Consider the following 14,322-nt stretch of genomic DNA (forward strand, 5'->3'; position numbering starts at 1 on the left):
TGTGGTTGTACGCATAGCTGTGTGAAGCTAACACAGGTTAAAGCCAGTGAAATGGATGAACATGGCAGCACCCGTGAACCTTACTGGGGTGAAAGTGACAGCAGCACTGGACTTTATTTACATATTCCCTTCTGTGATCCAGAGGTGAGCGATTTCATGTGTGCAGTATTTGGACAATAAAGGAGGTTTGATTTAATTTGCCTGGGTCACTGTCTTACTAAATTCAATGGAGGAAACACCACTGCCTTACATTACACAAACGTTCCATTAGTAGCGAATACAGAAAACTCACTTTAATTGAAGTTTCTCTTAGAAATAAAGAGAATTGTCATAATTAACTACTGTTGTATTTAGAATTTTTTTTTTTTTTTTAATTCTGATCAGCAAACACGCAGATCTAACTGAAAATACAGCATACACATAAGCAGGGATAGAAGTAATAGGACAAACATTTTTCAGACAAATACATAATAGTTTCTCTCCTGTATTGGCATGCAAGCTCTTTTACTATACAAGCTATTGTTTGACAAGCATCAATGTATGACAAGAAATCACGTTCTCCCACTGCCTTTGGGTTCATAGTCATTAGTAGCTGTCATGCTCCTGAGACATGTGTTCACTACTTGGAAAACCACTTTCAGATAAATCAACTGTTTACTAGGCCCCTTGAAAAAAGGTCTGATCATTTACACATTTTCAGATCATCTATGTTGGATCAGCTGCATGAACTACTGGGGACTGCGCTACAGAGGAGAGAATCAGCGAACAGGATACACCAGATCAAATTCAGGCAAAACTATAACCTACAAAGATATTTTTTGTGCGCACGAATACATTAGAAGTCCGTCATTTAAACATAGAGTAAGGAAATCTGGAAATGTACAAGGGTTTATAAGATGAGCCGGTCTTCTCCTCCTTCTTGAATAATGCGCTCAGTTGAAGACTGGTTTTGCGATTTCAGAAAACACATTTTCTTGCATTCCATCAGCTGTTCAAAATCTTTCCACATTTTCACTTGTTTCATGTTAGGTCCATGGCTTTCTCGTATAGATTTTTGCTTTTCTCTTAATTTCTGTAAAACAAAAAAAAAAAAAAAAGACAAAAACAAACAAAATAAAACAACTTGTAAAATTGAATTTTCCAGGATATATTTTTCCTTGCTTTGCCAATATTAGCAGTGTAAGGCTGGCGTCACACTAGAGTTTTACGGACGTATGAGAGGCGCAAAAACTACGCATTGCACACGGACCAATGATTCTCTATGAAGAGAGAAAAAGAAAAAAAAAAGGCCCACATTTTCTGACACCGAAAACGTCTCAATTTTTAATGATCTGGGACTGGTGAGGGCTTACTACTGGCGCATTGATGTTTTTTTATGCCATTTTGGGGTAGATACGATGTTTTGATCGTCTTCTCGCGCGCAAAAAAAAAGGAATTCTGGCATTTTGATATTTTTTCTCGTGATGTCTTTTACCGATTGGATTGTTTTTATATTTTGAGCTGGAGTTTCTGAGCAGGGTGATACTAAATACGTGGTTTTTATTTTTATTTTATTTGGAGCGTTTATATTTTTTAAAACTTATTTTTTCTACTTTTTACCTGCTTCAATAGCCTCCATAGGAGACTTGAAGCTGGAATCTTCTGATCGCTTGTGCTACACATAGCAGGACTTCAACTCTGCTATGTGTAGCAGAAATGCTCATCTGCTATGAACACTGGCCACTGGGCGACATAGCAGAGCAGCAATGACTACAGGGGTATCCTGCAGACCCCGAGTAGTCATACCAACCCATTGGAGCAGGGGTGGGATTCAAATTTTTAACAACAGGTTCTGTGTTTGTGTGTAGGAAAACCACACCCATTTTTAAGCCACACCCATTTACACACACCTTTTCCTCAAACATATACAAGTAGGGGCGCAGTCGAACCATACCTCCCAACTTTTGAAAAAGGGAAAGAGAGATAAAGTTAGCGGAGCGCGCAGGCAAATTTTAGGCCACACCTCTGACCACACCCATTTCACTAGTCACACCCATATCCACATCCCAATCACACCCATTTAGCACTGCTGATCACACTATTGCATAAACAATAATTAGAAAAAAAATGGCCCCACATGATGCTTAATACTGTATAATGGCCTACATGATGCTCAAAACTGTATAATGGCCCCACATGATGCTCCATACTGTATAACGGCCTACATGATGCTCAATACTGTATAATGGCCCCACATGATGCTCAATACTGTATAATGGCCACACATGATACTACATACTGTATAATGGCCACACATGATGCTCCATACTGTATAACGGCCTACATGATGCTCCATACTGTATAATGGCCCCACATGATGCTCAATACTGTATAATGGCCACACATGACACTCCATACATACTGTTTAATGGCCACACGATACTACATACTGTATAATGGCCCACATGCTACATACAGTATAATGGCCACACATAATGCTCCATACTGTATAATGGCCACACATGATGCTCCATACTGTATAATGGCCCCACATGATGCTCAATACTGTATAATGGCCTACATGATGCTCAATACTGTATAATGGCCCCACATGATGCTTAATACTGTATAATGGCCACACATGACACACCATACATACTGTATAATGGCCGCACGATACTACATACTGTATAAAGGCTGTTGTGACTTCTGTTTTTGGGCTCCCTCTGGTGGTTACTGATGGTACTGGGTGATTTGTGTTCTGCTGTCTCTGGTGTCCACCTGTTCTATTAGGATTTGGGAGTTTCCTATTTAACCGGGCTTTCTGGTCATTTCCCCGCCGGCTATCAAGGTTATCAGAGTGTTTTGTTACCTCAGCTTCTGGCTTCAGTAATCTTCAGGACAAGCTAAGTTTTTGATTTTCTTGTTCCACGTTTTGCTTTATTTTTGTCTTGTCCAGCTTGCATATAATTGTTTCTTTGCTGCTGGTTGCTCTAGTGGGCTGTAATTGCTCCTCATGTTCCATGAGTTGGAACATGAGTTCAAGTAATTGCAGGATGGTTTTTTGAAGGGTTTTTTGCTGACCGCGCAGTTTACTTTTGTATCCTCTGCTATCTAGTTTTAGCGGGCCTCATTTTGCTGAATCTGTTTTCATACTGTGTATGTGCCTTCCTCTCATTTCACCGTCATTATATGTGGGGGGCTGCTATTTCTGTGGGGTATTTCTCTGGAGGCAAGAGAGGTCTGTGTTTCTTCTAATAGGGGAAGTTAGATCTTCGGCTAGTGCGAGACGTCTAGGATCAACGTAGGCACGTTCCCCGGCTATTGTTATTTGTGTGTTCAGGTTTAGGGTCGCGGTCAGCTCAGGTTCCATCACCCTAGAGCTCGTTGGTGCTTGTCCTTTTGTGATTCCCTGCCATTGGAATCATGACAGTATAGCCGGCCAAAATGTTTGGGCTGAAGTAGGAGGAAAAGTAGTCTGAGGAAGTTTTTTTTTTTTTTTCTCTCTCCTCTGAGGTTGCTGCCTAGCCTTAATTGCAGCCTGGCTGATTGTTTTTTTTTTTTTCCTCCTCTTAATCCTTGAATGGCTCTGACCTTAGCTGTTTATCATGGACGTCCAGAGTTTAGCTTCCAGCTTGAATAATCTTGCTGCTAAGGTTCAAAATATACAAGATTTTGTTGTACATGCTCCTATGTCTGAACCTAGAATTCCTATTCCAGAGTTCTTTGCTGGAGATAGATCTAGTTTTCTGAATTTTAGGAACAATTGCAAGCTGTTCCTTTCTTTGAAATCTCGCTCTTCTGGAGACCCTGCTCAGCAGGTTAAGATTATTATATCTTTCCTGCGGGGTGACCCTCAAAATTGGGCATTTGCATTGGCACCAGGGGATCCTGCGTTGCTTAATGTGGATGCGTTTTTTCTGGCATTGGGTTTGCTCTATGAGGAACCTAACCAGGAGATTCAGGCTGAAAAAGCTTTATTAGCTCTCTCTCAGGGGCAAGATGAAGCAGAAATATATTGTCAAAAATTTCGGAAATGATCAGTGCTTACTCAGTGGAATGAGTGCGCCCTGGCTGCAAAGTTCAGAGATGGCCTTTCTGAGGCCATTAAAGATGTTATGGTGGGGTTCCCTGCGCCTACGGGTCTGAATGAGTCTATGACTATGGCTATTCAGATTGATCGGCGTTTACGGGAGCGCAAACCTGTGCACCATTTGGCGGTGTCTTCTGAACAGGCACTTGAGACAATGCAATGTGATAGAGTTCAGTCTAGAAGTGAACGGCAAAACTATAGGCGGAAAAATGGGTTGTGCTTTTATTGTGGTGATTCAGCTCATGTTATATCAGCATGCTCTAAACGCACAAAAAAGGTTGATAAGTCTGTTGCCATTAGTACGTTACAGTCTAAGTTCATTCTGTCTGTGACTCTGATTTGCTCATTATCATCCATTTCCGTCGATGCCTATGTGGATTCAGGCGCTGCCCTGAGTCTTATGGATTGGTCATTTGCCAAGCGATGTGGGTTTAGTCTTGAGCCTCTGGAAGTCCCTATTCCTTTGAAGGGAATTGACTCTACACCTTTAGCTATGAATAAACCTCAGTACTGGACACAGGTGACCATGCGTATGACTCCCGTTCATCAGGTGATTCGCTTCCTGGTATTGTATAATTTACATGATGTTCTAGTACTTGGTCTGCCATGGTTACAAACTCATAATCCAGTCCTTGACTGGAAAACAATGTCTGTGTTAAGCTGGGGATGTCAGGGGGTTCATGATGATGCACCTCCGATTTCTATCGCTTCATCTACTCCTTCTGAGGTTCCTGTATTTTTGTCTGATTATCGGGATGTTTTTGAGGAGCCTAAGCTCAGTTCGCTTCCTCCTCACAGGGATTGCGATTGTGCTATAGATTTAATTCCTGGTAGTAAATTTCCTAAAGGTCGTTTGTTCAATCTGTCAGTACCAGAGCATACTGCTATGCGGGATTATGTTAAGGAGTCCTTGGAAAAGGGACATATCCGTCCATCTTCGTCCCCTTTGGGAGCAGGTTTTTTTTTCGTGGCCAAAAAAGATGGGTCCTTGAGGCCTTGTATAGATTATCGTCTTTTGAATAAGATTACCGTAAAATATCAGTATCCTTTGCCTTTGTTGACTGATTTGTTTGCTCGCATTAAGGGGGCTAAATGGTTCACTAAGATTGATCTCCGGGGTGCGTATAATCTTATACGAATAAAGCAAGGTGATGAGTGGAAAACCGCATTTAATACGCCTGAGGGCCATTTTGAGTATTTGGTAATGCCTTTCGGACTTTCTAATGCTCCTTCAGTCTTCCAGTCCTTTATGCACGATATTTTCCGTGAATATCTGGATAAATTTATGATTGTGTATTTGGATGATATTTTGGTTTTTTCTGATGACTGGGAGTCTCATGTTCAGCAGGTCAGGAAGGTGTTTCAGGTCCTGCGGGCTAATTCCTTGTTTGTAAAGGGCTCAAAGTGTCTCTTTGGAGTCCAGAAGATTTCTTTCTTGGGGTATATTTTTTCCCCTTCTACTATTGAGATGGATCCCGTCAAGGTTCGGGCTATTTGTGACTGGACGCAGCCTGCATCTCTTAAGAGTCTGCAGAAGTTCTTGGGCTTTGCTAATTTCTATCGTCGTTTTATAACTAATTTTTCTAGTGTTGTTAAGCCTTTGATGGATTTGACTAAGAAGGGTGCTGATGTTGCTGATTGGTCTCCTGCGGCTGTGGAGGCCTTTCAGGAACTTAAACGCCGGTTTTCTTCTGCTCCTGTGTTGCGTCAGCCAGATGTTTCGCTTCCTTTCCAAGTTGAGGTTGATGCTTCCGAGATTGGAGCGGGGGCGGTTTTGTCACAGAGAAGCTCCGATTGCTCGGTGATGAAGCCATGTGCGTTCTTTTCTAGAAAATTTTCGCCCGCTGAGCGGAATTATGATGTGGGTAATCGGGAACTTTTGGCCATGAAGTGGGCATTTGAGGAGTGGCGTCATTGGCTGGAGGGTGCTAGACATCGTGTGGTGGTCTTGACTGATCACAAAAATCTGATTTACCTTGAGTCTGCCAGGCGTCTGAATCCTAGACAGGCTCGTTGGTCACTGTTTTTCTCTCGTTTCAATTTTGTGGTTTCATACCTGCCAGGTTCAAAGAATGTGAAGGCGGATGCTCTTTCTAGGAGTTTTGTGCCTGACTCCCCTGGAAATTCTGAGCCCACTGGTATCCTTAGGGATGGGGTGATTTTGTCGGCCGTCTTCCCAGACTTGCGACGTGCTTTGCAGGAGTTTCAGGCGGGTAAACCTGATCGTTGTCCGCCTGAGAGACTGTTTGTTCTGGATAGTTGGACCAGTAGAGTCATCTCCGAGGTCCATTCTTCTGCGTTGGCAGGTCATCCTGGAATATTTGGTACTAGAGACTTGGTGGCCAGGTCTTTTTGGTGGCCTTCCTTGTCGAGGGATGTGCGTTCTTTTGTGCAGTCTTGTGAGGTTTGTGCTCGGGCTAAGCCTTGCTGTTCTCGAGCCAGTGGATTGTTGTCACCTTTGCCTATCCCGAAGAGGCCTTGGACGCACATTTCCATGGACTTTATTTCGGATCTCCCTGTCTCTCAAAAAATGTCCGTCATCTGGGTTGTGTGTGACCGCTTTTCTAAAATGGTTCATCTTGTACCCTTGCCTAAGTTGCCTTCCTCCTCTGAGTTGGTCCCTCTGTTTTTTCAGAACGTGGTTCGTTTGCATGGGATTCCGGAGAACATCGTTTCTGACAGGGGATCCCAGTTTGTGTCTAGATTTTGGCGGACGTTCTGTGCTAAGATGGGCATTGATTTGTCCTTTTCGTCTGCATTCCATCCTCAGACGAATGGCCAAACGGAACGAACTAATCAGACCTTGGAAACTTATTTGAGGTGTTTTGTTTCTGCTGATCAGGATGACTGGGTTACCTTTTTGCCGCTGGCCGAGTTTGCCTTTAATAATCGGGCTAGTTCTGCTACCTTGGTTTCTCCTTTCTTTTGTAATTCGGGGTTTCATCCTCGTTTTTCCTCTGGTCAGGTGGAGCCTTCTGATTGTCCTGGAGTGGACATGGTGGTGGATGGGTTGCATCGGATTTGGAGTCATGTGGTGGACAATTTGAAGTTGTCCCAGGAGAAGGCTCAGCAGTTTGCTAATCGCCGTCGCCGCGTGGGTCCTCGACTTCGTGTGGGGGACTTGGTGTGGTTGTCTTCTCGTTTTGTTCCTATGAAGGTCTCTTCTCCTAAGTTCAAGCCTCGGTTCATCGGTCCTTATAGGATCTTGAAAATTCTTAACCCTGTGTCGTTTCGATCTCCCGGCATCGTTTGCTATTCATAATGTGTTCCATCGGTCGTTGTTGCGGAGGTATGAGGTACCTGTTGTTCCTTCGCTTGAGCCTCCTGCTCCGGTGCTGGTGGAGGGAGAATTGGAGTATGTTGTGGAGAAGATCTTGGATTCTCGTGTTTCCAGACGGAAACTCCAATATTTGGTCAAGTGGAAGGGTTATGGTCAGGAGGATAATTCTTGGGTGGTTGCCTCTGATGTTCATGCTGATGATTTGGTCCGCGCTTTTCATAGGGCTCATCCTGGTCGCCCTGGTGGTTCTCGAGAGGGTTCGGTGACCCCTCCTCAAGGGGGGGGGTACTGTTGTGAGTTTTGTTTTTGGGCTCCCTCTGGTGGTTACTGATGGTACTGGGTGATTTGTGTTCTGCTGTCTCTGGTGTCCACCTGTTCTATTAGGATTTGGGAGTTTCCTATTTTAGGTTACGTTCACATTAGCGTTGCGCCGCTGTTGCGTCGGCGACGCAGCGGCGACGCGCCCCTATGTTTAACATAGGGGACGCGTGCGTTTTTTGGGTGGCGTTTTTCGCCACGTGCGTCGTTTCCGACGCTAGCGTCGGACGCAAGAAAATGCAACAAGTTGCATTTTCTGTGCGTCCGATTTTTGTAAAAAACGACGCACGCGTCGCAAAACGCGCGCGTTTTTGCGCGCGTTTGCGCGCGTTTTAACATGCGTCGCGCGTTGCGTCGCCGACGCAGGGCGGCGCAACGCTAATGTGAACGTAGCCTAACCGGGCTTTCTGGTCATTTCCCCGCCGGCTATCAAGGTTATCAGAGTGTTTTGTTACCTCAGCTTCTGGCTTCAGTAATCTTCAGGACAAGCTAAGTTTTTGATTTTCTTGTTCCACGTTTTGCTTTATTTTTGTCTTGTCCAGCTTGCATATAATTGTTTCTTTGCTGCTGGTTGCTCTAGTGGGCTGTAATTGCTCCTCATGTTCCATGAGTTGGAACATGAGTTCAAGTAATTGCAGGATGGTTTTTTGAAGGGTTTTTTGCTGACCGCGCAGTTTACTTTTGTATCCTCTGCTATCTAGTTTTAGCGGGCCTCATTTTGCTGAATCTGTTTTCATACTGTGTATGTGCCTTCCTCTCATTTCACCGTCATTATATGTGGGGGGCTGCTATTTCTGTGGGGTATTTCTCTGGAGGCAAGAGAGGTCTGTGTTTCTTCTAATAGGGGAAGTTAGATCTTCGGCTGGTGCGAGACGTCTAGGATCAACGTAGGCACGTTCCCCGGCTATTGTTATTTGTGTGTTCAGGTTTAGGGTCGCGGTCAGCTCAGGTTCCATCACCCTAGAGCTCGTTGGTGCTTGTCCTTTTGTGATTCCCTGCCATTGGAATCATGACAAAAGGCCCACATGATGCTACATACAGTATAATGGCCACACATGATGCTCCATACTGTATAATGGCCCCACATGATGCTCCATACTGTATAACGGCCTACATGATGCTCAATACTGTATAATGGCCCCACATGATGCTCAATACTGTATAATGGCCACACATGATACTGCATACTGTATAATGGCCACACATGATGCTCCATACTGTATAACGGCCTACATGATGCTCAATACTGTATAATGGCCCCACATGATGCTCAATACTGTATAATGGCCACACATGATACTACATACTGTATAATGACCACACATGATGCTCCATACTGTATAATGGCCACACATGATGCTCCATACTGTATAATGGCCACACATGATGCTCCATACTGTATATTGGCCACACATGATGTTCCATACTGTATAATGGCCCCACATGATGCTCCATACTGTATAATGGCCACACATGATACTACATACTGTATAATGGCCACACATGATGCTCAATACTGTATAATGGCCACACATGATGCTCAATACTGTATAATGGTCCCACATGATGCTTCATACTGTATAATGGCCACACACGATGCTGGGTACACTATAATGGCCACACATGATATTGCGTACAGTATAATGGCCACACATAGTTACTCCTACACACGCGGCTCTGTTCCGTATACCTTGCACACACGGCTCTGCTCCGTACACCTCGTACATACGGCTCCACTCCGTACCCACCCGACTCCGCTCCATACACCTCGTACACACCCGGCTACGCTCCATACACCTCGTACACACCCGGCTACGCTCCGTACACCTTGCGCACATGGCTCTACTCCGTACACCTCGTACACACGGCTCCACTCCGTACACCTCAAACACACCCGACTCTGCTCCGTGCACCTTATACACACTCGGCTCTGCTCCGTACACCTCATACACACACAACTCCGCTCCGTACACCTCATACACACCCTGCTCTGCACACCCCATACACACACGGCTCCACTCTGTGCGCACACGGCTCCACTCCGTACACCTCATACACACACGGCTCCAATCTGTACACCTTGTACACCCACGGCTCCGCTCCATACACCTTGCACACACTCGGCTCCGCTCTGTACACCTTATACACACCCGCCTACGTTCTGTGCACCTCATACACATACGGCTCTGCTACATCCACACTCTAAACCCCTCCTGACCCCACACATAAGCTTACCCTCATCACCATGACAGCATGGCAGAGTCCTGCAATACACGGAGTACCTTGATCATGTGACTCCTGACTCCTCCCCTCTTGTGACCTCATCACAGGTCCTGTGCACAGAGCAGCGGCAGCCATGTATGTGGTGTGTGGCTCTCTGCGAGTGGAGGGATGCAGCTCTGCAGTGCGGGACCCTCGCAAAATCGGGATGGTTGGGAGGCGTGGTACAGAATCATGGCTCTGAACCTCCCCAGTTCAGGGAACTGGCTGCATTTTTAACAAGCGGTTCCATCAAACTGGGGAGAACTGGCCGAATCCCACCCCTGCATTGGAGCTCCACGATCATGTGACAGGAGCGCCGAGGGGCAGGTCTTATGGCTAGCTTCCGGCATGGCCATATGAACCCCTTTACACCCGAGGGTAGTTTGCACGTTAATGACAGGCCAATATTTACAATTCTGACCACTGTCCCTTCAACGGATCCCAGTGATTCTGAGATAGTTTTTTCATGACATATTGTACTTCATGATAGTGGTAACATTTCTACGGTATGACTTGCATTTATTTGTAGGAAAAAAAGGGAATATGGTGAAAAATTTGTGAGATATGTCACACAAATTAGTTAATAAACAACATTTCCCACATGTCTACTTTAAATCAGCACAATTTTGTAACCAACATTTTTTTTTTGTTAGGAAGTTATACGGGTTAAAAGTTGAACAACGATTTTTCATTTTTTCCAACAAAATTTACAAAATTATTTTTTTAGTGACCACATCACATTTGAAGTCACTTTGAGGGGTCTATATGAAAGAAGATATCCAAAAGTGACACCATTCTAAAAATTGCACCCCTCAAGCTGCTCAAAACCGCATTCAAAAAGTTTATTAACCCTTCAGGGGCTTCACAGGAATTAAAAAAACAAACAACATTTAACTTTTTTTTTCACAAAAAATTAGATCCAATTTTTTTTTACTTTGACAAAGGTAACAGGAAAAAATGGACCCCAAAATGTGTGTAATTTCTCTTGAGCTTGCCGATACCCCATATGAGAGAAATCCACTGTTTGGGCGCACAGCAGAAGGAGTGCCATTTGACTTTTTGAATGCAAAATTTGCTGGAACAATTGGGGGACACAATGTCACGTTTGGAGAGCCTCTGATGTGCCTAAACAGTGAAAATACCCCACAAGTGACACCATTTTGGAAACTAGACCTCTCAGGGAACTGATCTAGATGTGTGGTGAGCACATTCAACCCTCAGATGCTTCACAAAAGTTTATAATGTTGAGCCGTAAAAATATAAAGAAATCAAATTTTCCCAACAAATATGTTTTCAGCACAAAACATTGCATTTTATATGGGTAACAGGGGAAATTGCACAGTACAATTTGTTGTGCAATTTCTCCTGATTATGCAGATACCCAATATGAGGGAGAAAACTACTGTTTGGACGCACGGCAGGGCTCTTAAGGGAAGGAGCGTCATTTGACGTTTTGAATTTAAAATTTCCTGGAAACATTAGCGGATTTCATATTCCATTTGGAGCCCCTGATGTGCCTAAACAATAATAATAATAATAATTTTATTTATATAGCGCCAACATATTCCGCAGCGCTTTAAACAATGGAAATCCCCAACAAGTGACCCCATTTTGGAAAAGAGACCCCTCAAGGAATGTATTTAGATGCATTGTAAGCACCTTGAACCCCCAGGTGCTTCACAGAAGTTTATATCGTTGAGCCGTGAAAATAATAAAATCATATTTTCCTCACAAAATGTTGTTTTAGCCCTAAGTTTTTATTTTTTCTAAGAGCTATAGAGATTTTTTTTTTACAGCAAACTGAGGTCCATTTTTTCCTGAGTGCGCCAATACCCTACATGTAATCAGGAAATATTTTTCAGGCACAGTGCAAAGCTCAGAAGGCAAGGAGCATTAGATTTTACTGTTTTGGTTTGCAGGTACCAAGACCCACTGGGAGAGCCCATGAGGTGCCAGAACAGCAGTACTCCCCCACCATAAGTGACCCTGTCACGATATGGTATGAAATATCATAAGTAGCTGGAGCCTTGCCCTTCAGCAGTTTGACTTCACCATTGAACACAAAACGGGCAAAGAGCATGGGAATGCAGATGGACTGTCCCGCCAGGGTGAACCTACTGAGGTGCTCATGGAGGCATACCGTGGGGTTCTACCTCCCTAGCGCACACCAAAAGGGGGAGGTGTCACGATATGGTATGAAATATCATAAGTAGTTCTCTTGCTAGCCTGCGTGGGCTAAGCCCTCCTTCTTGGAGTGATACTGCAACAGTTTGTAGCTTCAAATTCCTGGCTTTCCTTCTCAGAGAGTGTGGGGGTTTTAGGAGAGCCAAGGTATTTACGACGGCATTTCCTGCCGTGTAAGCTCTTGTCCAGCTATAAGTGAACTAGAAACTTCCAGAAATCCATGGAAGTTCTTTGTTTAGTTTTTCTAAGATATTAGGCCGACCATTTACGTTACGAGCACGAAAATATATATTGTTAGAGTCCATCGGAGGATCTATCCATCGCTCGAAACTCGAGCTTCTAACTCCATCTGGTAAAGAAGTAGGGATTGCTCTGTAAATATGTATCCCAGATAGGACATATTTGATCTCATTAGAATGCTCACGTTAATCCGAGATGAATGATGGGTTTGTTATGACTATGACATGTTTTGTAGAGAAGTTATAGCAAGTAGATAAATTTAAGATTGAAGTACTCAGAATGTAGAGAGAGGAGGGTCTGGATAAGCCAGCCTTTCTGTGATGTCACAGCCTTAAGGTTTTAAGTTTGTGGCAGGCTTCCCCAGCTCAGTCTTCTGCTTGATTTCTTGTCTCCTCCTGAAGCCAGCAGCACGTCCAATGAACTGGGACGTATGGTTGCCTGCCATGCTTTGAACATGTGAGTGTTACCTTTTCTCATTTAATCCCTGTTTATTTCATAATTACCCTTGTACATATTTGCAATTGTCTCATTTGTAACATCTTTATAAAATATTTTTGATAAAGCACTGCCTAATTTTTATGGGATATAATAATTATATTAGTTCATTCTCCATGCTCTAAACGTACCCTAAGTCTTCTGAAGGGAAATACGCTACTGTTGTGTTGGGTTAGCTTCGGACCCGTTTAATCGAAGCTGGTGGCAGCGATAGTGTGCTGACTTTTGGGATTATGTTGTAGCGACTGCGGCGTTGATAATTATTGTTCCTGCCTGAGTGGGAGTAGTTAATCGCGTCGCTGCAGCGTACCCAATAGCCAGTACATAGCAGGCAGCCTGTCTGGCGACTAATTACCCAGGGTGCAGTACCTAATCTGACCTGAGAGTAAGGGGGGCGCTAGAGAGCTGCAAGTGTTAAGTGGAACTGTAAGCGGGATATACATAAATCCCTGCAGTTCGTGGCATATAGAAAAGCAGTGGGATACCTAAAATAAGCCCCTGCTGTAAACTAAGAGGTCAATAGCCTTGTGTGTGGTTTTTCATCACATCGTGGAGTGGAGGGATAACTAAGATAAGCCCCCCTGCACATGTGATAGCCGTCTGTTGGCCTAAAGTCACCTCGATCCGTGACGTAGGGGTGACGGTCACGGTGTGAATCGTGACAGACCCCATTTTACAAACTACACCTCTCAATGAATTCATCAGTGGTATGATGATAAAGCATTGTTTTTTGCCTCGTTTATTTTTTAAGCTGTTCACTAAAAGGGTTAACTATTGGGACAGTTTTATAGGTCGGGTCATTGCGGACTCGGCAATACCAAATATGTGTACTTTTATTGTTTATACTAGATGGTGGCCCGATTCAAACGCATCGGGTATTCTAGAATATGCATGACCACGTAGTATATTGCACAGCCCACGTAGTATATTGCCCAGCTACGTAGTATATTGACCAGCGACATAGTATATTGCCCAGCCACGTAGTATATTGCGGTGGTGTTTGATATCAGCATTTTGGAAGTTAAAGTGCCGGGAGCGATCTGTGACCGCTCCTGGCACTTAGTGCTGGGTGTCAGCTATCAGAATTAGCTGACACCCAGTGGCAATTGGCCGTTCACTACCCATGTGCTCAGGCGATCACGCAGACGTAACAATTCATCCATGTTCAAATAAGCCCAGGTCACATGGACGGATTATTACGTCTGATGTCAGAAAGGGATTAAATGCTGCTGTCAGAGATTTCACCAGCGGCTGTTAGGGGCACATGTCAGCTGATGAAATCAGCTGTCATATCCAGAAAACATGCGGACTCAGCGCCAGAGCCCGAATCAAACAGAGGGAGGCAACCTATGACGTACCTATACGTCTTGAAGGTGTTAAAGGGAATCAGTCAGTAGGATCAACCATCGTAAGTATTTTCTATGGGCATGTAGGTCATGGGAAGCGGACTTGAATGATACATTGATATCTG

The 14,322-nt window shown here is 44.1% G+C and overlaps 1 protein-coding gene across 2 annotated transcripts in view; it reads right to left on the reverse strand.

Annotated features, from left to right (window-relative positions):
• Positions 1-271: 271 nt before the first annotated feature.
• IFT81 (intraflagellar transport 81) overlaps positions 272-14,322 on the reverse strand; it is a 251,786-nt gene continuing 237,735 nt past the window's right edge. For both annotated transcript variants that reach the window (XM_069755306.1, XM_069755309.1), the window contains exon 19: positions 272-1,072. In XM_069755306.1, coding sequence (XP_069611407.1) covers positions 890-1,072 — 183 coding nt within the window. In that variant the 3' untranslated portion in view covers positions 272-889. The remainder of the gene's footprint in view (positions 1,073-14,322) is intronic.

Source organism: Ranitomeya imitator, chromosome 1, assembly GCF_032444005.1.
Source record: "Ranitomeya imitator isolate aRanImi1 chromosome 1, aRanImi1.pri, whole genome shotgun sequence".
In the NCBI taxonomy this organism is placed as follows: domain Eukaryota; kingdom Metazoa; phylum Chordata; class Amphibia; order Anura; family Dendrobatidae; genus Ranitomeya; species Ranitomeya imitator.